The sequence below is a fragment of the Emydura macquarii genome, unplaced genomic scaffold, assembly GCF_026122565.2.
Source record: "Emydura macquarii macquarii isolate MOO-44397 ecotype Brisbane River unplaced genomic scaffold, CSIRO-AGI_Emac_v2 contig_1043, whole genome shotgun sequence".
In the NCBI taxonomy this organism is placed as follows: Eukaryota; Metazoa; Chordata; order Testudines; family Chelidae; genus Emydura; species Emydura macquarii.
Window position 1 is genome coordinate 21,283,937 of NW_027131180.1, and position 23,593 is coordinate 21,307,529.

The 23,593-nt window shown below is 38.1% G+C and overlaps 1 protein-coding gene across 2 annotated transcripts in view; it reads right to left on the reverse strand.

Moving 5' to 3' along the window:
• Positions 1–23,593, reverse strand: part of DOP1B (DOP1 leucine zipper like protein B) — a 91,836-nt gene that overhangs the window by 54,227 nt on the left and 14,016 nt on the right. Inside the window, exons 1-10 of one of the 2 annotated variants that reach the window (XM_067545291.1) lie at positions 14,496–14,564; positions 12,951–13,132; positions 12,688–12,858; positions 8,948–9,137; positions 7,370–7,468; positions 6,087–6,210; positions 4,142–4,242; positions 3,544–3,652; positions 657–777; positions 6–125 (exon numbers count right to left, since the gene is read on the reverse strand). In XM_067545291.1, the coding sequence (XP_067401392.1) occupies positions 6–125; positions 657–777; positions 3,544–3,652; positions 4,142–4,242; positions 6,087–6,210; positions 7,370–7,468; positions 8,948–9,137; positions 12,688–12,858; positions 12,951–13,132; positions 14,496–14,498 (1,220 nt within the window). In that variant the 5' untranslated portion in view covers positions 14,499–14,564. Of the gene's footprint in view, positions 1–5; positions 126–656; positions 778–3,543; positions 3,653–4,141; positions 4,243–6,086; positions 6,211–7,369; positions 7,469–8,947; positions 9,138–12,687; positions 12,859–12,950; positions 13,133–14,495; positions 14,565–23,593 lie in introns of those variants that run through there. The other variant, XM_067545290.1, reaches the window with a different exon arrangement.

Consider the following 23,593-nt stretch of genomic DNA (forward strand, 5'->3'; position numbering starts at 1 on the left):
AGTACCTGAAGCAGTCCTCAAAACATCGGGTCATGTAATCCCATAGAAAATCTGTGCTTAGGGATGTGATCAACAAGTTGACTGTTTTAACAATTTCTGAGGCACTTTTATTCTCTTTGATTGCACTGTAAGAAGAACAAACAATCAGTGAAGACTAAACAACAAGTATACAGATTTTTGTATTATTTGATCTGTTCTTAGAAACTTGGCCAGAAGAAGAGACATGAAGTTCCTTAATTCACAAATTAAAAACAACCAATTTTGGAATAGCTAAATTGTGCAAGTGTTTCTGAAAGACAAGAGGAATTGTTAACATTTAATTTGATTTTGTGAACTAAAACGTTGATTTCTGTCAACACATTTATGTAATAAATCTGATGTTATCAGCCAAGAATCTAAGTCAATGATCTCAAATCCATGGCAGAGAGCAATCCTGTGATGCTAAAGGAGAATTCAAGATAGGAAATGTAAAGACAAAATAGATAAAAAAATAATGATTTTCAGTCTTTTTACATCAAAAAAAGACTGTTAGAACTTATGCTATTAATAAACAGGTTAGGTTTACCCAATGTGATTATTGAATAGTTTACTTGAGTACTAAACTTTTTTATGAAAGAAATAGTTTCAACTATTAGTTGAAAATGGTTACAGTATACCTTGTAAGTACATTGCCACTTTGACTGTAGCTAAGTTTAAGATCAGAACCCAGTGCATCCTTGCAATAAGAATAAAAGGCTCGAATCACTTCAAGGAACAAATCCCCAACAACTTGTGGCCCTGCAATCAAAGGAAAAATAAATCCAGTAAGTACCCCAAACCAACTACTGTACTAATTGATTTCAATCTAAAACGGAACTTCTGATTATAAAGAAAATGTTCTAACCCATAGTTACTTATGTAAAGTATGGAGATGGGACTATTTTATATGACATTTTAAACTACTAAACAGATTCCACTTGTGAGATCAGAAATTTGTGTATTAAATAATTTAGTTTTGTACACCTTCGTAGTATGGGAGATTGCCAGAATTCTACAATTTTTTTTGTGAAGTTGCTTGAAAAGCTGGGCTGTTTATTCCACATTTCACTTTAGAAGATCACAAGATAGTTGCTTATGAATGTCTACATTAGTTTTAAATCACTTCAGACATGTATATAAATGTGCGCTAATGGCATATTTAACATACAGCATGCATGTCTCAAATGACAATTGTGTTGTCAAACCTCAGAGTCCAGATTCAGGGTGTTTCCACTGCCAGTTTAATATGCTGGTATCAGAATGAAATCTTTGACTCCATGGATGGAAATTTGAAAAGTTGGTAGGATCACACAGGTTAACACATGGAGAAGAGGAAAAAAGCATACCAAGGAAAAAGGGGATCAGAAATACTGTAAGGAGGGCCTGATTTTCAGAACTACTGGCAACTGACGTTCCCATTGACTTTAATTGGAATTGTGGGTGTTCAGCACTTCTGAAAAGCAAGTCCATAATGTTAACAGAACATCTCAGATCAAGCCATGAGTCTGAAGAAGCTACATAGGAATAATACTTTACCCTTATATAGTGCTTTTTGTTCATAGATTTCAAGGCACTTTACAAAGGAGGACAGCGTAATTATTTCCGTGATATAGATGGGAAAACTGAGGCACAGAGAAGTGAAGTGACCTGCCCATGATTATCCAACAGGCCAGTAGGTGAGCCATGAATAGAACCCAAGTTTCCTGAGTCCCAGTTCAGTGCTACATCCACTAGGTCACACTGCTTTGAAGAAAAATATTCTCTTTATGTTATGCTTTGTTGCATAGTAAGTATCTTTGTAAAACATTGGTTTTGAAATTAAATGTCGAATTCACATTGACTTATAAGGCTCAAGAAGCTGTACTTCATTTTTTGAGTGCTACAGAAACAGGAATAGTTCTGTTCTGCATTCATCTAACCCACAAAATCAGTTTTAGTTCACTACTTTTGTTCCTGGATTATAGTTTAATATCCATTTTCTACATTAGGATATGGACTATTTGATTAATCCTATATTTTTATTTAACAGCGTTTTCCTGCTCAGCAATTTAAAACCCCCCCAACAAATCAAATATATCAAACAGTGCTTATACATAACAAAAGGCTGTAAAAGTGCAGCAACCTATATCATACGTATTTTTAACCAAAAATGCCCCCTTCACAAAGAAACCTACTTGTGTTACAATGTGTCTAAAAGAAAGTCAACCCTGGACAAGAAAAGCAAGCATCCTGTCACAGTAATACTTCCTTCAGGTGCTCAGTTATATATCACTCAAGAAGTTTACTTCCTTTGTAGACAAAGGAACACTGAGTACCTTGAATAAAATTTGTACAAGAAATTTTTCACTCGTTAAAGGACAGTACATTTGCATCTTGGTTTTCCACCAGCAGCCTGGTTTTTCATGTAAGTGCTGTCTGATGTACTGAGGAATTTGTAAAGAACAGAGGGGCAAGTGCACGGAGAGAAGCAAATAGAAAGGTATTTTCCTCCATCCATAAAATAGGAGACTCCTCTAGACAAAAACTAAAGTATTTAAGCAGATATCAGCTAACTATTTATAAGCTCAGAATGTGAATTATTCATTCATGGCATCATCTGTAGAAGATACTGTGATAAAATAGTCATTAGCAGGATTACCATGCCCAGTTTCCTGCACAGCATTAAAAAGAATGTCATTTACTACAGGAGATGGTTTACAGGCATGAGATGCCTTCAGAGTGAAAACAAATTCTATAATCAACAACTTGCCAAAGACTACACAAGTTTTAAATAACCACAAGTTACTCATAAGTGTCTTGTGTGTGTCACATGTTCAAGTACAGTAAATACTTCTGAGTAGCTTTTACAAAATATTGGTATATACAGAAAACCAGGTGTGTAATCTTGGCACTTCCATAGTGTAGGAGGGTAAGCTGGCCCTTTATGGGCAAGGCACTACCAGTTTGCATTATAGAACTATGGACCACTTGAGCAGATGACCGACTGACAACATGAAAGCTGCAGGAAACAGAATATGAAGCTCTCTGCAGCTCAATCAAGGGAGACTCAGGAGAAGCAAGATGGGCCTGGGAGTCTCTTTATAGGGGCCTGTGGAGGAGGCTTGCCAGGGACAGCCAAAGGTTGGGAAAAAGACACAGTACAGAAGGAAGAGAGTTGCCCAAGAAACTTAGCTAAACGAGATGAGGGAGGTGACCAGGGAGGGGTAAGAACTGGTTGCTTTCTTCACAGCCAGGGGGAGGTATGCCGCCTGGGAAAAGGGCTATGACCAGAAGCAGGCAAAGACTAAAGAGAAGATCTGATCAGTGATAGGTTTTTAAAAAGCAGTCCCTGGGTGGGGAGTTAAGCAGAATATTCAAGCTGAAATGGATGGCTGCTCTGCCATATAGTGTCAGGGGCTGAAGCCTGGGATAGAAAAGGGACTGCATCATTTGGAGGTGATTAGCAGAAAGCCTTCTACACATCACATCATCACTATAGTACAGCAGTTCTTAGCAGTGTGTGTCAGTAGTGATATTTAATATTACCTATTTCAGGTTTGTCAAGGAGACTAACTAGGATACGGAAAGGTTTCAGATATGCATGATCTTCTAAGTCAGACTCTGAGAACTTCTGATGTAATATTTCAATCAAAGCCTGTTAAAAGAAAATACCAAAATGTTACAACTACTGAGGAGAGATACTATCATTTTACTAATAATTTTAGGTCTTGATTCTTGCACTAAGTGCCAAAAGTAGTCAAACATTGATTACTGAAACAGAATGGGGGGGGCTGAATAAATTAGTTCAGATAATCAAGGGAATTTTCAGTTCATTTAACATATGTGCAAGAAACAACTGTTTTGGATAAACAGGATTTGTTTTTAGTAATTCAGATAGGCTAGCAAAGATGTGACCAGTAGTTTTCATTAGAGTCCATTTACACTGAGGGCCTACATAAGGAACAAAAGAGCATGCGTTCAGACTTCCTGTCAAATGAATGCAAAATAATTATCTCTTCCCGTCTATTATGCTTCATGAAGGAAGGCCATGAAGGACATACTAAGCAGCCCAGTTAACTACATGAAAGGCATTTGTTCCGAGGTTTAACACAGAATACAAAAGTTATGTAGAATAAATACTAACCTCAACTAAAAGATCTTTGGAGTATTTTCCAAAAAAATAGAGGGCATGATCTTCAAAAGCTGCAGAATCTGGAGTAAAAATACCCCCTTTAATATCAGAGCCTACAAAAGAAATAAAAACATCATAAGTACAGAAAATACTGATGTAACATACATACCATACAACAAGTACTAGAAGCAATTATATTCATTTTAACCTGAATTTTTCCAAGATGTAGTTTATGCTCCTGTCCAGGCTGAATGCCTGCAAAAAATATGTACTTATGTGGAGGCCAACCACCAAGTAACCTGTGTCATCTTCAGCATGGGCCTGTCTCTAGGTCCTCTAATACAGGCTATGACTAAATCATGCGGATTTTTCTGCATAAGATCTAAAATACTCTCCTATCTATCCACACAGCTAAAACTCTTGTGCAGGCTCTCATTTCTATCACTGCAATATCCTTCTTGCTGGCCTAGGCAAATGCTATCTTGACCCCACTCAGATTCATTTAGAAGGCTGCTGCAAAGATCATTTCCCCAGCTGGTTGCTTTGACCGCATGACCCCTCTATTTGCATCCCTTCATTGGGCTCCCTCTTCTCTATCACATCAAAGGTAAGCCAGTTGTCTTCACTTTCTAGGCCCTTCTTGGCCTATCCCCATTCTACCTAACATCTCTCATTCCCTACTGAGATGTCGACACCTGCCTCCAATTGGTCAGTGATGCCAGACTCCATCGCCCATTTGTTAAAATTTTCAAACAAGCCTCTTTGTGCCTTCTCCCACATTCTTGTGATGCGCAGGAGGAACTCCCCATAAACATCTGCAAAGCTATCCTCATTAACATCCTTTAAAAACCTCCTTAAAACTCTCCTTTTCTGGGCTGCCTACGCAGAAAACTTGGTAATGGCTAGGAGGCCGGCGTGCTGAGATGGATTCCTATCACGTTGACCAATATTGTCTCATTGTTTCCTTGTTCTCCTGCCCTCTGTCTGTCTGTCTATATCCATCTGTTGTCCTTTGTCTTATACTTAGATTGTAAGCTCCTTGGAGTGGGCACCATCTTTTAGCTCTGTATTTGCATAGTGCCTAACACAATGGAATCCTGGTCATTGACTAGGATTCTGAAGCATTCTGGTAATACAAGTATCACCATCATCAACAGCTAACCAAATCCCTCCCAATCTTGGAAATGGTAGCAGCCTGATGCACCCTTCTGGAAGTGAAAAGATAAAGATAGGTACCTTCAGAGCCTATCAAAGTCATCGCTCCCTTCCCACCCTCCTTCCTCCCCACAGAGATTAAACAACTGAAAGGAATTCTGGCTCCATGATATCAATGGGAACGTTGCTACTGACTGCAACACAGCCAAGACTTCATCATGCTATTTCCTAGGACCTCTTCCAAAATCCTGACAGCCTTGTGACTTATGACTGAAGCTCTGGATCCAACATCAATTCTCCACAGGATAGAGCACTGCATTAACAATAGACCATGAAGCCAGCCTGATATTAATAAGTCTTACAAATTGGAAGAATAGTTGGTAATTATTGTTATCACTTTTGTAACTCAAACTATTATACTGTTACTGATGTATCACTTTTGTAATTTTAATTGGTGTAGTTATAATATTTAGATTCTAATTCACTACTTTAAACCAACCCTTGTGCTACTTTGATTGCAGCTCACATACTACAGTTTGAGAACTGCATCTGTACAGAATTGTTGTAGCTACTCAAGTGCTATGGAATGTGAACAGAGATTTACAGACTATAAAAGAACAATCATTTCTGTTTCAAATTCAGGGATGTTTGCGCTCTGACTGAAGTTATCCCCAAACCTGTTATAGACAGTCAGACTGAATTGTGATAGGGGATATGAAGTATTTGTTAAAGACATTAAGATGTAGTGGACAAAGTACAAATTAGATATTTAAACTGAATGTCACTGCATATTGCACAGTACCTAGCAACCATGCATATAATCTTCTATTTAGTGACATGTCTCTTCTCAGGAGTGTCTGTGTAGCTGCTGAGAGAATATGGACTATATCAGACCTGAGCAGTGGAATAGCGCTTTCATTGTAGTCCTAGACAAGGAAAAAAAGACAACTTAATAGTAGTGAACTGCAAAATTCACAATTAATTAATTTTTAATGGCTATCAGTATCAGACATAGTACTGGTAAAAAACTAGGTTAACAGTTCTAGCCTACTAAGGGAGAATGGGAACAAACCATTAGCTAACCTGCAATTTATGATCTCAGTAGAAATTGATCCATTGAAGTCTTCCTTTAAAATTATGTGGTCATTTTCATATTTTTATTGCATAACCACAATTAAGACATCAAGAGTAATTAAGAGTTAACCAACTTTGTTACACACTAACAAATTAAATCAGCTGACATCTTCAATGATGATGGCAGGAGACAAACTAGCAAACAGTAACAGGGGAAAATCTATTTAATGACACACAAAGTATTTGATTTTGTAGGTGCTGTGTAAATATTTTAGTTTAGTCCAGACAACCCCAACCAGTTAAGAACTCATAGCTGGGAAGTTCGTTTCCTATGAATAATTGTTCAGGCTTGAGCTCTCCACATTTTATGTTAGCAACACCTAAGAGTGTGGTTAAGAACACCAATGGTGTCCCAGACCTAATGGTAACCACTACGTGGGACTTTTTGGGGAAAAAAATGGATGCCTGACCCGGCTTAATGGCAAAAACTATTCACCGTACATGGTGCAGGATTAGACTCTAAGGGTATGTCTACAGGAGGGAGTCAGGGGATTTCAAAAACAAAAACAAAAACAAACAAACCCCCACACCCTGCAGAAGCAAGTCTCAGAGCCCGAGTCTACAGACTTGTACTTGCAGAGCTCACGGTATGGCACCAAAAATAGTATGTAGATGTTCCTCCTTGGGCTGGAGCTCAGGGTCTGAAACCCACCCCCCTTCCCAGACTTCAGAACCCAAGGTCCAGCCAAGCCAGAATGTCTATGTGGCTATTTTTAGGGCCACAGCATAAAGCAATTGAGCTCAAGTCTGCATAACTTTGCTCTGACACTGGCTGCTGCAAGGTTGTTTGCCGCCCCCAACATAGATATACCCTTAGAAAGAGAAAATAACTGGTGTGGATTCACAGGAATATCTAGATTATGTAGGATCCTACAAGGATCTTCACTCAGTAAGATCCTATCCTACCTCCAATAAAATGAAATCATAATGACTTTCAAATAATGCTCTTACCAAAGATGTATAAAAAGGGAAAAAGAAGAGAACCACTTCCAAAGTGTTTCTTTGCACAAGAACATTTGAATCCAATACTGACACACGCAAAGATTTCACCTGTAATATGAAAAAGAAACATAATGCCATTTTATTTATATTTATATCATTACCTACGTTATAAGGATTGTTGATAGCTGTTAAATATTTTAATAAAGTAGATTATCTTTTAGTAGGAATACAATCATCAGTACCTTTACTTGGACAGCATGGAAATCTACATATTTAAGAGTACTTTCCTTCCACAAGTAGGAGAACACAAAATATGCATTCGGCTTTGTATTGTTTCATATATAATGATTACCACTTCCACATACCTGGATAGAACACAATTCTAAATATCTGCTGCCTGCTAATGATAACCCTAATCTGACAGGATGGGTCATTTCACGATGCAGATATTAAAAAATTAGTCACAGTTATTCCAGTATTTCTGGTAAAATGATAAGCAATTTAAAACCTATGAAACATTTTTCCATTTCAAGAAAGGATATTAAATACAAGACAATATATACTGGAGTTCTCTGTGGGTTTACTGCTGGTTTGGTTTAGCTGCATGTTATTTTAAATAATGTCACAAAGTGCAGTGTGTTACAGATGGGGGCATTTTTAGAAGTTAAAAAAAAACCAAGAAATAATCTTAAGCACTATATCTGATGTATAATGACAGAGAGTTTGACACTATTCCTAAAGGCAAAATGGAGTAAGCAAAGAAGGGAATGTCAGCTTTATTTTTCATTTCTTGGCTTTTCTGATTTAGATCAAATCAAATCCTTAATGCTGTACTTATTCCTGTAACTGAAGAAATTGCAGCACAAGTCAAACGCAGAAATGAGTTTAACCAAAGGAGTTTAGCTAAAAATTATCAAGGATATGCCATCCTTAGGCAGTTCACTCTCTCATGCACTGCTTCTCTACTCATTTCCTATTTTTCAAATTTTTGTCCTACTTTTTGGAATCAAGAATTATGAGAGACTCCAATATTCTTCACCCAACCACTTCCAGGCGAATGCAATAGGTAGGCAGCTAATATTAGCAGTTGCAGAAGATTGTCTTTTCATTAAGTGTAAGAAACATTGGATCTCAACCCCCCTTCCCTTTTGTTTTAAAGTGTAAAACAGATATTGATTTTGAACTGTTTGTGTTCAATGTCTAACACAATAGGACCTCAATTCTCATTGAGCTCTTTGAGCACTACTGCAATACAACTAAACAACAGGGTTAAATCAGTTTTACCATAACAGGGCAACACCATCCATTCCTTATTTGTATCACTGCCCATGTTTTTAAATGACCTATTTGTCATTCTACATACCAATCAAAGTTTGCAAAAGTTATTTTTCTTTATTACCACTTCAATTGAGATTTTCTATATGGTCATCTCATTAAGCAAATTCTGAATTAGAGACATTTCATTCTCTTACTGAGTCATTTTAAAGAGCTTGGCACTTTAATTTGTACTGAGAAGGATAACATTTTCCAATCTGTGTCAGCATTATGGTAGTACAGAATATCCCACTTGCAATGTAATGAACTTACTGTGAGTTTATAATCAGTTCCCAAAATGTACTTCTGTTGTTTTCCAGACAACTCTCTGTTGATATGACTCACAACAAATAGAGAAGCAGGAAGTCTTATAGAAGGGCTGACCAGAACACTCCCCCAGATAGCAGCATAGAACACTTCTTTGCCTGTTAGTACAGACAACTTCACAAGCAAAGCATCTGTTCTGTGTCCAAAAAAAAAAGAAAAAAAAAAGGAGGCAATAAAGTATTAATATAAAGATTTATCTTTTCATGTAAAATATAATGTTAATTCCATTAAACACCATCATAGAATTCAAGTGTAATGGAACCAATACTTTCAGTGGGGTTGTTTTAAATATTCATTTTCAATATCCTACATTTATTTGCATTTTCAAAATTACTCTTTCCAAGATGATTTTGCCATAATGCTGTGTGTGACAACACAAATTCTGTAATGAACCTTTTACCATCGTGCACATTCAATGGAACAATATTTGTCCGCCCACTTTGACAACTTCTCCAGCAACTACCCGTTTTGCATAAATGCCTCTCATACAGTAACTTGACAGTAAATAATGCAGTAGTTCCTAGTAGCTAATTCCTGAGCCAGTTGGACAGAAAGAATTCCATGCATGCTACATAAGGACTTGCACAGAATTATGATTGTTTTTAGCTGTTTGTTAAGTCACTTTGTTTCAGCGAAACATGCATGCATTTCAATGTTTGCTCAGTAGCTCACTTCTGCACTAATGCAATATAAATATTTTAACTTTTCATGGGTTGTTACAAAATTTGTATAGTGTACACATTAATACAAGATACTAGGTGATCAGGTTCAATATCTATACTAGCTAAATTTAAAATATTAGTTTAAACATCTAAAAACTTAGTGATAATTATGCAGAGTTTTGCCAAAAGATGGCAGGATCATTATATTGCCTTGCCTGAGGAAGAAAAGTTGCATGTGAAAGACTTGTGACAGATGGGACAATATCCTGGACAAACCTTATTGAATTAAGATAAACTTTACTGAATTAAGTTTAATGCTTTTGGGGATCCGCTGCATTAAAAATGCAACTATTTATATGTTATTGTGGAATTGTATGCAACTTCTCTAGGAGACTTGACTAATGCAATCTCTGAGAAGTAGTAGGAACTTCAATTTTTGGCACGTGTGAAGTAGATTTCCTAGCAAATACCTGAGGTGAGGGGAATGCAAAATGACCCCCTCTCAGAATCCATCCTTCTGAAGCTTTCTCTTGACCTTGGCTGATTACCTATTCATGGTCTTTCAAAGGCCCAAATGGAAGAAAGGGGTGCCTCACAACCTCAGGAGGGTTCTTGTTCTGGGCAAAAGGGTGTTATGTTCTTGAAAACACAGGAACACCCTATGTAGGATTTTGAAGGACTGCTCACCTGCAGGAGCCCATGTTGGAGGTGGGGTGGGGGGATCTCTGGTAAGCACATAGGTTCTTTTTTATTGTTTTAAATGTGTTCTCTCTAAAATGCTTTTACCTTAAGAATAAAATGTTCTTGCTTAGAAAGTGCCATGGAGTAACGTATACCTATGGCATCAGCTTACTGGGCTAGTAGTTGGAAAATAACCCACACATATCTGTACTTGTAAACTGAGCAGATTGAGTTTTAAATAATAAAATGGACACGAATATGGGATCCCCATATCTTTTTTGCAAAGTTACTTTTCACAGTATTGCTGCACTTAGTGGTTAAATTTCAGCCATTTTGGGGTAAAATGACAGAATGCTTCCCTGATTTATTCTCCCTATGATTTTAGCTTTGTATTTTATTATATCCGAGTGGAAAACTTGCATTTAAAATCAGGAAATGGGAGGGAAAATGACTTGTGTTCTTTCTCCTGTGAAGAAGTCTGGAACATTTTACACATTTGAAATTTAAGAATGCCTGAGCTTGATCTATAGTAGTGTTTCCACCATTGCTAAGAACAGTGGAGATGCATCAATGCTAAGCCAACAGTGGGAGATTTTCTGAAAATGCTCATTGTAAACACATCCTCCATTGCAGCTGAAGTAAAATTTACCCAACTTAATCATTTGTCTGAAAGTGTTTTATCTATCATTTTTACATAACCAAGTAAGATAAGTAAAACTCAAACTAAAGAAAAAACTTGACATTCTGCTTACTTTGTGCTTTTCACACTGCCATGTAAAGTTAGTTTCAGTATTTCATTATAAGAGACTTCACTACAGTCAGTCAACTATCCCATTTGTGTCCCTCCTCCAGACATACACAGCTAAAGGTGAAAGGGAGGGGAAAATATTTTTTTTAAAAGGAAAATCTGATTATAAAACCACAAAAATTGGCAGGAGACTTTGGAGATAAAGTGTAGTACCTGAAACCACTATCAACTTTTACTTCAAACCTAGTCAGTTTCAAATACACAGAATCCTTTTTAGACTTTGTTTAGGTCAGATGACAAGAGGACATTGATCCAAAAGAAGTACTGGGATCAGAATAAAGAAACTGCACCAATACTTCACTGTATAAACCGACCTAACAAAAAACACACTTCAAAATCACTTTCATGCAGCAGTTGTAGAAGAGGCAACACTTACACTATCCATCCGTCTAGCAGCCTGTAATTCAGTAACTGAAAACTATTTACCAGTCACTAAACAAAGACAGCTTATTTTTGTTCACTCATGACAATGAAGGCTAACCTTCAATGTAAAGCTTTTGCTACACCTTCATGACTTGAGACTTTTACAAAGAAACATTGCATGAAGCTAAGCATGCATCTTTTGCAAGCAAGCTAAGCAAACATCTTTTGTCAAAACAAATAACTATAACTAAACTCCATTCCGCCTTTACATGGGAAGAAGAACAGAATGCATGGACCAGGGAAACATACACCTACTGTATATGACAAAAATATTTGGTCACTGTCTAAGCAGAGAGAGTATTTGGTGAAATATAATGAAAGTTACAAAGTGGTGCAAATCCTGCAACAGGTTTTTGCAAAATAGTTTTGTTACAGCTATTACTTGATGGAAGTACAATCATTACATAACCAAAATCCTAGTGACTAAGTATATAGGTGTATTGCAACAGGACCTTTTCAACCAGGTATCTAGCATGCATTGCTACACAATGTTGATACTAACCACACCAGCTAGTCATTATTTTCAATGCTGCATTAAGGGGCCATGGGTGAGGAAGACATTTTTGACAGTGGGTTTTAGAAGTGGTCCATTTTACTACTGCAGCTAGGACCACAAGGTAGTGTTCTAGTATAGAGTGTCTGCACTCTAGATATGTAGAGAACACAGGAACTCCCCAGTATCATAAGATTTAAAGTGTGCAAAAACAAAGGTTTAGTTTAGTCTGTCAAAAGATCTCCTCAATGCCCCATCACCGATTTGAAGGGTAAAGATAAGTATTCAGAAATTTTGAAAAGAGAGCTGTGTGATCTTTCTAAATATAGTGGACCACTCAATAAATTGGCTTAATGCAACTTTTCAATCTCTTTTTATACTTTTATTTCTTTTCTCCCTTGCCCCTCCCCTACTTCCACATTCATTTCATGTATCTATCTTTATTCTAGTCCCTTCCAACTTCTATATTTTTCCCTTCTCATACCATCCCTCAGAAACTATGTATCAGATAACCTTCCTCTGGAGGAAGATTTCTGGATACAGGTTCCTCCAAAAACAAAAACGGGGAAGTGATTGAGTACTGCATTTTATGTTTCTAAATTAACATAAGCAATTCCACCTGTCATAAATTTCTGACCCCTCCTCCAATCCAGGCAGCAGTCCAATTACGAAGGCTTGAAGACTTGGCAAGAGGGACTTCTGCAGAGGTAGAAAATATTTCTCATACAGACCAAGGAGAACAGGCCTCACAGACATTGCTGCATGTGCCAGCAAAGGAAACAAGCCAGAGCTTTAAAATAAAGAAAAAGGAAGATTCAGTCAATTAAAAAAATAATCTATTATGAAATTTTGTTAAGTTTGAGTTTTCAAAGAGCAATTTACCTGTAGAGGAATAAGTCTTTGGCAAGCCATTTTGTCCCAATAATTTTAAAGATTATTTCATAGGTCTCTAGCGCTTTTAAATGCACTCCACTAGGTAAAGCTGGATGTAAACACTGAGATAATCTCTTACTGATAATCAGACGTCTTGGCAAGAGGGAGTACTTCAGGTTACTTTGAAGAGCCTGTACAAACAGTGGGGATGGGGCAGAAGTAAGGAATAACAAAAAATTACATAACATCCAACATTAATCAGTCAGCATTTTAACTGAAATAAGGTTTTGTGATAGAAAATGTACTTAGTAGAATTAAATAAGGCATTCAAGGGTTTTCTTCCACAAGTGCATAATATTACATTAACAGAGCAGAGGTCACTAGACTTGAAAAACAGTTGTCGAAACTCTTAGACTGTAGCGTTGGGTTTTACTTTTATTTGGAGGATGGAAGACAGAAGTCAAAGTGAGGGTAAACAGGATAGGAATTGAGGAAGGAAAGGAAGAATTTTTCTCAGCATTCAGGGGCTGGGATAGGAGATAAGATTTAAATGGTAGCAGAATCTTTCCTTGTTACATGCAACCTGTAAGCTTTTATTCTTTTCATTTCACATAAGGATGGCTGATTTTTCTATCTCAGCTACACTAGACAATAACATGTAAAACGCCTGGCAATGTCTTACTATCTTTAGGCCTTAGACAAACTATAGTAAAAGTGAAGATTTTCAGAGCAGCTCCATGTAAGTGGAAAAGACTGGTATGTTACAACATTCTGAAAACACACAGAAGTAATTTGGCTAGAGAAAAAAATACACAAAAATGTGACATCTATATGTAAAGGATATATTAGAAATCTAAATCCAAGTATTCTCTCTTCTATTTACAACATAGTAAAACTTTGCATATAAAATTAAGGTAGAACACATTTATGGAGCTCGCCTTCAAATTCTAGAATGTTCATGAAGGATTCCTCTACATCTGTGTTTCTCAATCTTCATGATGCCAGGGACTGGCTTACTGCCTTACTAAATTGTGTCAAATTGTGTCAGGGAGGGTCTCAGGGACCAGCGCCGGTCCACGGACCAGTCATTGAGAAACAATGCTGTACATTATGTTAGTAATGCCTATGGCAACCAGACACAGGGACTGCTTTAATGCTGGACTTTGGTTGGTACACTTTCATAATCTAAACCTAATGGTTCACACCCCCTAAATATATACTTGAATTGTTTATTCTAAAAGTTCAAACTCATCAGGAGAAAGAAAATAAGTAGGTTGTAAATACTTTTTGCTCTTGCTTTAACTTATTCAAATCAAGACAAATACCATAATATTCTATCAGTTAGTTAAGAATTAAGTTATTTATTGACTAGTCATGAATGACACTATTCTCTATTTAGTAAAATCATGGATTAACTTGATGTATTGCAAAAATAACGTCATCTTATGCAGTATGTGTCCTTTGCACAAATTCACTTTCTAAAAACTGCAAGTAATATTCCCCTACCAGAGTAGGACACTTAAAAAGCTCTGGGAATAATAAAAGGAAAAATACCATTGGAATCAGCAAAAGCAGGGTGGAAGAGGAGTGTGTAACTATTTCTCCTGCACAACAGCAAGTCTGTAATGGTCTTGTGTCTTCTGAAATTTGGACAAACATGATCAACAACTCTACATTCTCCTAAATCCATGAGCTATGCTGCCATTCCTCAATCACTGAGCACCTGTGAGATATTTGTTCAGTGAGTGAGCGCTCATAAGAAAGGCATTTCCATTTGAATCAGCTTCATATGCAGGCCGCTTAATTCACAACTTCTTAATGAGTAATCCTACACCAACCATAGAGTCATAGACACGTAGGGCTGGGAGGCACCTCAAGAGGTCATCAAGTCCAGACTTCTGTGCTGAGACAGGACTAAGTAAACCTAGACCATCCATGACAGGTGATTTTTAAGAACAAGTTAGACAACTGCCAATGACAGGGATTCCACAACCTCCTCTGGAAGCCTATTCCAGAGCTTGAACTACCCTTATAGTTAGAAAGTTTTCCCCAATATCTAATCTAAAACTCCCCTGATGCACATTAAGCCCAATACTTCTCTTTCTGCCTTCTGTGGACATGGAGAACAACTGACTAGTCCTCTTCACAACAATCCTTAACATATCAGAAGACTTAGCAAATCCCCACTTTGTCTTCTAAATTAAACATGCCCAGGGTTTTGTAGTTTTTTTGCCTGGAGGGGCTGGCTGCCTGGCAGCTGCGGTGAGGGCTGGCCTCCGAATAGCTGATTGGACACCTGTGACAGAGTGCTGGGCAGCAACCCCTTAGTCAGCTCTCTGTCACACCAGCCCCAATTAAGTGAGGTAAATTGGAGCTGGCTAGGGACACCTGCATCTGATTTGTGAGGGGAAGCAGCTGTCCATCTAATTAGCCAGGGGCTATATTCAGGCCCAGGTGAAGGAAGGAGAAGCAGAGGCTCTGCTTCACCCAGCCAACCACACTGGACTGCTAAACCAGAGGGTCTTCATCATTCGTGACCAAGTCGGTGGTAGATCATTCGTGGCAATTATTCGTGACCAAGACGGTGGCAGAAGCAGAGGGGCAGCAGCAGAGAACCCTGACAAGGCCCCAGGACTGTGGGTGCCATGCAGATGCCATAGAAAAGATAAATTGTGGGTGGTGGATAGGATATAAATTGATTCTTGCGGATGCAGATCGGATGGAGATCCACATTTTTATATTCATGCAGGGCTCTACTTATAGTAATTTCATCTAGACCACATTTCCCTACCATTTCCTTAGCCTTTCCCACATTAGTGCAATCATCAAGGCTTACTCCATCCAGACTTCTTTCCCACCAAACTAGAAGAATTCTGAGCTTAGTTAAATTATTTCTTGAAATAACTCATGTTATTAAATCTTTTCCTCATTAGCATCCTAATACTCTACTCAAGATGGACATTAGTAAGCAACATTAGATGAAAATATATGTATTACAGGTTAAGATTACCACTGGTTTATTAGCAGATGCAAAATGCCTTTACATCAGACTGCAGAATGCACTGGAATATTATGGAAGCACCACTCACAGTTATATTAAAAAAATGAATTGTCCAACTTAAATCTTGGATTCAACCACTGTATCTTCCCCTAAAATTGCAGGAATTATTCTTTGAGTTAAGGTCTAAAAACTAAATAAATCAATCTAGAAGTCAGTTCATTAGCTCAGGAGTTAAAATTAATTAAAAATAGGTAACTTAATAAATTTAGCATCCTTTTTCAGGGCTTTTTTGGGTCCGTAAATCGAATTTTCCATATTGTTAAAGCTCCTTGAAATCTCATGCATAAACAACATTTGAAGGAATCATGTTGTAATTAAGATAAACTACTACCTATTTTATCTGTTACAATTGGAGGTTATAAACAGGGCCAGATCAGCACAGGATTTATTTACACAAAAATTGGTAGAGGTGAATCTAAAGTAGATTTGGTAGACCAGGTAGGTTGATTTTAAAAAATAGGATCAATGCTCTTTTTTTGTTTTTTGTTTTTTTTAACTCAAAGTTCATGTTTCAGTAAGGTTGGTCTGTAAAACTTTTCTCCTGCAGAGAAACTAGCAAAGAACTGGCCTCTGCCTCAGCAAGAGAGAGGCCACAAGCTGCCCTTCACAAAGATAGACACTACTCCCATTCATCGCCTCCTTATAGTGTCCATCCCCCTCTTGACAGCAGAGCTACCTCTTTACAAATGGTGAGAGTTGGTGGCCTTCTTTGCTAAGAGTAGCGTATGTCATCAGTCCCACTGACAAAGTATTTATAAATAAAGCACAAATAGTGACAAGTAAATTGGATTTTAAGCCTTCTGCTTTTTAAAATAATTTAAGGTGTCATAACACATGTAAAGATGTTTGTATGGAACAATTTTTAAAGTTCAATATCCCGTTATCAATATTTTTGGACCAGAAAAGTATGATTTCTTATTGGGAAAGCAGGCGGCTATCGATGAAGTAGCTGAGTTAGGAGAAATAATATGGATATCCAGAAGATTTGGGGGAAGAGGGGGAATGGCCTTTTCTTTTTCAGTTGTTTTTGGAGTCTTACTGGGCTGGCAACGATGGATGGCTGTTTTGTAGAGGGTAAATGTGTGAGGAAGAGGCAAAATTATCCAGGAAAATAGAAAGAGTAGGTGAATATATTTTTCTATTCTCCTCCCCACATCTTAGTTATTACAGTGTCTCTCTCCATGGCTTCGCAGAACAGAGCATGAATTATTTGTGTTTTACTTATTAAACATATAGCTACTGCAAACCATGGCAAAAGAAAAATTAATTCAAAGAATGTTGTCTTCTCATTTTATAGAATTATAAAGTTTACATTAAGATTAACTTCCTCTTGGCATCCTATGTTAATTGGACTGTAAAATAACGTCAGCTATCTCCAGAAGAGATAGAGAGAACCAGAAGCTACAAGTGAATGTTTTCCAACTCAAGTGCTTAACTAACATTCATAAAATTGGACATTATTCATAATTTGTACTGCATACAGATGATTGTGTTCTCCAAATTAAGTAATAATTTCAAAAGCCATGTTAAGAGTACAATTGAAAGAAAATTCCTAGTCATTTTCCAGTTGCCCCCACACCAATCTTAAACATACACATTAACTTGTTATAATTCAGTAACTTTACAAATTCAACGAGAGAAAATATTACAGCAAAGATCCAAATCTACATTTTTGTTGTAACCTATATTTTACTTCATTTAGCGATATATTATGCATTTGAGTAGATTAGTTGCATTTTGTGGGAGCCAACAGCATGGCCAGTAAAAGTTTGTCATATTGTGTATTTGTCATTGGAAGTGCAGTTTTGAACAAAATCCAAGAGACATTTTTAGTAAAAGATTACTATTTCATAAGAACAATTATATTTATTTGCAGACCTGAAACCTCTTTTCTGCCATGACCCCTACAAAAAAAAACTTGACAATGATTAGGCAGCTGGTTTGCTATGGCCACTCTTCTTCATGCTGAACAGTATCATTTAAATTTTTTCCCTAGGCTTCTCATCTGGTTGTTTTTATCTACTGGTTACTCAGAGCTTTACACTTCGATCGTAACCTCTTTGGGGCAGAGGTGTGCTTCTGTTATGTTTCTATAGTGGCTAATACAGTAGGGTCCCAATCTCAAAGCAGAATCACCTTCATTATAAATACAGAGAGGTTAAAGGCCTGATTTTCAGAGGCCCTGAGTGCTCACAACTCCAACTGAATTCAATGAAAGCTGTAGATGCACAGCACTGTTGAGTCCAAGAGTCATAGCTCTGGGATTAAAACTGAATTAACAATTAGCTAAAATTATAACAGCACTCACACCATCCTACATGCTGTAAAATGACAGTGTTTCTTAATCTATTGATTGTATATTGACTACAATACTGATTTAGTTTCCCCATTTAGCACTCTGAAATTTGGTAGATTCTTGTCCCAATATCAGGTCCAGCATCATCAGAATTACTGTTCAGTATGGAGTCTCAATGTGCATGGTTGCAACACTATATTTAAAATAGTTTTATTAACACAGTTAGCAAATTCGCATACACACCAACCCAGCAAGACAGGTAGAGATAACACAGAAAGAGCAGAGCATGCACCCTCCCTTGCAAAACAACCTGAAGTGTTAGTTATCTTCCTCATCTTCCCCCTCACCATCATCACCATCACCAGTTGTCATCATCTTGGCCTCTCCCAAGAGTTACATTTCTCCCTCCCACACCACACAGGCTGGGATATAATTTTTATGATGTGTCATGCTGATGCCAGTCTGCCTAATAACGAGAGTCCTGTAGCACTTTAAAGACTAACAAATTTCTGCAGGCATAAGCTTTCATGAGCTGCAACCCACTTCGTCAGATGCAGGACTCTTGTTGTTTTTGCTGTATACAGACTAACACGGCTATCCCTCTAGAACTCTGCCTAATGCATATTTAAATACGGGTTTCAGCGCCTTTTCCTTATTTGTAGTTCCTCACCCTACTAATGTTGGGCTGTCCTATTTCCACAGGTTATTACGTTTTTTTCCCCTCAAACTTATTAGCATACACATCAATTAGTTACCATAGCATCCTTGTGGTCAGACATCTGCTGATGCCCCTAACTAAAAACATCCCAAGTTGGTATAAACTAGCACCTTGTGATTACCTACCAGCAGTTTAGTCACTATAGCATTCTATCTTGTGATATCTGATCTAGGGGGTTAGTCTTGGTTAGCTAATTATACTAAGGCTTTTGGGCCTAATGCCTTAATTAGTTTGGCTAAGCTATTGCCTTACAGTCCTTGAGGCTTGTAGACACACTGCATTATTGTCTTAACTTATGTCTATGTCTTACCTAGCACTATACCAGTCATTGCCCTGAACAACTTCTTCCTTGTTCCTAGTGCAAAACTTATAGCAATAGACTACACTTCTCTTTCCATAGCTTTAAGAATTATGATGTAATCAGCCAAGTACTCGATTCTCAGTAGTGCAATCAGACAGCAGTTTCTTCAGATACGTAAGGCATGTCTACAAGTACAGCGCTGCAGCAGCGTGGCTGTATTGATGTAGCTGTGCCACTGCAGCGCATCTGGTGAAGATGCTTTATGCCGATGGGAGAGAGCTCTCTGGTCACCATAAAAAAATCCACCTCCGTGAACAACAAACGCCATATTGGCGGGAGAAGCACTGTGCACATGAACGCTTATGTTGGTGTAACTTATATCACTCAGGTGGAGTGGTTTATTCACACTGCGGAGCGACATAAATTATGCCAACGTAAACTGTAGTGTAGACATTACTCATGCTCACTTAGGTTACATTTTTTTGCAGCTCCTTTCCAAGTAAGGAATTTAACTAGGGGGCGGCAAGTGTTAAAACATTACATATGTTCCTTGTAGTTCAAATTCTCAAATCAAATATTTTACTGGCAACAAGTTTTCTAACATTCATAATAATTCTACAGAGTTTTATTCTTACAGTTTGAGAAACTAATGATTCCACAAAGCTATAAAACATTTGGATTAGTCATATAGTGTTAAGAATTTTGTTCTTTCCCCACCTCCAACCCATAAAAAACCCATGAAAAATAAAGTTTAACATTTTGACTCTCTGCTTATCTAGCTCAATTTTTTGTTATATGTTTTTCTTCAAAGTTCCCTATCTGTGCTCAAAAACAATGTATTACCGCTGCCTGTAACAGTATGTTCTATATATTAAAAACCCTTAGTGTAAATAAATGTTCCTCAGTTCTTTGAAGATGATGTGAAAACTATTTGCCCTTTTTTGGCAATAAATAGATAATCATTTAAAAAAATTTTATTTGTGAAAGTCCACTCCCCCCCATCAATTTACATTCAGGTCTTATCTATACTGATTGCTTTAGAAGATTATAGACAACTGGAGAACTAGTACAATTAAGACTGAAGCAGCAAGAAAGGGAAACCTGAACAGTAGAAGGGGAACATTGGTTCCCCCCCCCTTTTTTTTTGGGGGGGGGGAGAACATCTATTTAAAGTGTAAAGCTTGAGGTTGTTTTCAGCTAACAAGTTGTAGGTCGAAACTCATTTAAATGGCTAATGAGCATACCTGATCCTCAAGGACAATGGCTAGTGTAAACATCCGATGGCTCAGAAAACTAGATGTCCTCTTAGTGATTCTAATTCCAATGAGAACAGCACATCTGCTTTTAGAATTTCTGTCTCATCTGCCACCTATCTGTAAGGATCCCCCCGCCCTTCTTCCTCCCCACTACCCCCGCCCCGAGTGTAGCTCTAGCATCCTTGATGTAAGTAGAGTGATTAAAGTGTCTCTGCATGTATGTAATGACCATCATCACTGTTGTTCTCTCCAGATGGGACAATGTCTGTATTTGTAAGTGAATAGATAAAGAATTTAAAATGTACTATGTAATCGATAAGAAAGCATATATAATTGACCACTGTAACACCATTTGAAGCTGATTTATCAGACTTCCCGGTATCGTGAATAAACCTCTTCAGTATTGTCTGTGCTGCCTGATTCTTGGAGAAGTAAGCATGAAGGATTCTAAAAGCAAATGCTGAAATTCAACTCTTTGCTGAAGTCTTCATCTCAATCTTTCCATTAAGAACTTACAAGACTCCCACACCTGTTCTCTCATCCTCCAAGATCTCCAGACAAGATGATATTCCTGATATTTATAAGGTAAAGAAACTGCAGTAGTATATACATCACACAGTTGCAATGAAGAAAACCCTTTTTTAATGGCTAGCAAAGCAGAGGAAAATGATTGAAACTTTCCTATTTTTAAGCCTGATGGCATGAGATCTCAAATGATTTCATGGCAGCAGCTCACTCCCTACCTCAGATTTTATACATCTGAATTAGGCCCTATTAATCACATCTAACCTCATTTTCTTAACCTGCCCAGGACTATACGTCCATGAGAATCTTTAAATTGCAGTCTTTTGCATCTCTCCCTATTCTTCAATAATCTCTCTGTAATGCAATACACACAACTATGTGCTTCCCCATCAGTGTTACAAATGTAAAATCAGCCCAGATAAAAATGTGTTATTAGTGTTTAGAGCTCTCTTTACTTTACCAAGTAAATATAAAATAGTTTTCAGGAATGCATAAATTTAGACACCTATTTAATACATTTAATTTGGAGAACAGTTTGCTTCCAAAAACCAATTTACTTAGCTAATACGCTGTTCTGCTTCTTAAATGCAAATCACCTTCCCTTTGTAGCCGACAGGTGAAGGTCGTAAATGTAAAAAAGTTCTTATTCCCTAGGATTTCAAGACACAATGCTTTTTCTGAAGAACAAATAGTGTTCTTGTACAGTACTGAACTTAACGAAATAGAGCATGGTATTGTTAAACAATAGCACCACAGGTCAGTCTGACCAACTTTTGCTGAAATTTAAAAACCAAGTAGAAGATCAGTTGCATATATTTGTGTTTACATAACCAGGATCCTGGTGACAACACAGAACACACTTTTTTAATGTATAGCATTAGCTCTGATTAACACTCTTGTTTGGGACAGAGGCAATACATTTAAAACTTGAAGAATTTATGATTCATCAACTATCATTATGCCCAGTCTACTCTTTAAAGTGATGTCGACATACCTATGGCACTCAGGGGTGTGAAAAATTCACACCGAGTGCCATAGTTAAGCCAACATAACTCCTGCTGTAGATGCGGGTAGGTTGATGGAATAATTCTTGAGGAGATGGATTATTGACAATGGATAGAAAAATCCCTTCTGTTGATGTAGGAAGCGTCTACAGTACAGCAGTGCTGCAACAATGCTGCTGTAACACCCATAATGTAGACATGACCTGAGAAAACGAGTGCTAATGAGACTTGCATAAAAATAGTGGACAAGAGTTTATATGGTTTTTACAGATGGTGGGGGAAAGAGTCAAAAAGGAACAGGAATTTAGAGACATTTCCATAAGCTGTTTGCTTGCTATTGCTGCGCAGAACAAAACACCAAAAGCTATTGTAACACAGCCCTGCTTGTTGCATTCACATATTCGGAATATTGATGTTCTTTTTAAATAAGCCACATTTCATGGTTTGAGTAAAAGGAAAAATCTGACTGTTCTGAGTTTTCTTAAGCCTTATCTTCACTGGGAGGGTGGGGAGGACGTGTTCTTAACTAGAGTTAAAATCCTGGTGAGGATAAGGCTGAGTTTGTAGTTTTCATTAGCTGGTTGAATTAAAGACAATGGGGAAGTCTCAGCAATAAAGTTTGATAGCTATGACAAGGTCCTCTATTATCTTGGACAAACCTTACTGAATTAAGTTTAATCCAGTGGTCCCCACACTTTTTACATTGTGCCTCTCTGGCCTATGCCCACCCCTCCCCCCTCACCTGGTGCTGAGGCTGGAAGTGGGGGCTGAGGCTGGGAGAGAGGTGGGGGCTGAGAGCATGGGCAGGAGCTGGGGCTGGATCAGGGGCTGCAGCGGTGGGGCCAAGCTGGTAGCCGAGCGGCCGTGGCAGGGCACCAAGGCCAGCACCGCAGCTGGGTGCCCAGGCTGGGAGCTGGGCAGGAGCTGCGGAGGGGGGAATATGAGGCCAGGACCCATGGCTGGGGGAGGCGGGACCGGAGCAGAACTCCAGGCGGAGCAGGGCTGGATGGCACTCCCTCCCTACCACCCCATGGGGGCTGGCCCAGGCCCTGCTGCACACTCCCCCCCCCCCCCCCAAACGTTCCTCCACACCCCCCCTAAGGGGGCGCTCCTCACAGTTTGGGGATCTCTGGTTTAACATCTTGGGAGTTCATTGTATTAAAAAATGCAATTATCTATGTGTTATTGTAAGATTATATGCAACTTCTTTAGGGAGATGGGGTATGCTAATGTAATGCCCCTGGTTATCAGCCCTTTGAAGCTTCACCCTCAGGAGGGGACCCATTGTTTGGAAAAGTACCTTTCAAAGCTTCAAACTGGATTCTCTAGAGACCAACTGACAAAGAAAGGACATTGGAATAAATAATCTAAATTTAAACTGACTCAGTTTTTTGTTCTGATTCAGCAAACGGACAGACTTGTCCCCGCAGGGCTCCAATCCTTAGGGAAGGGCTGGAAGGACTTTGTCTTACCCAGGCCCTATAACACTGG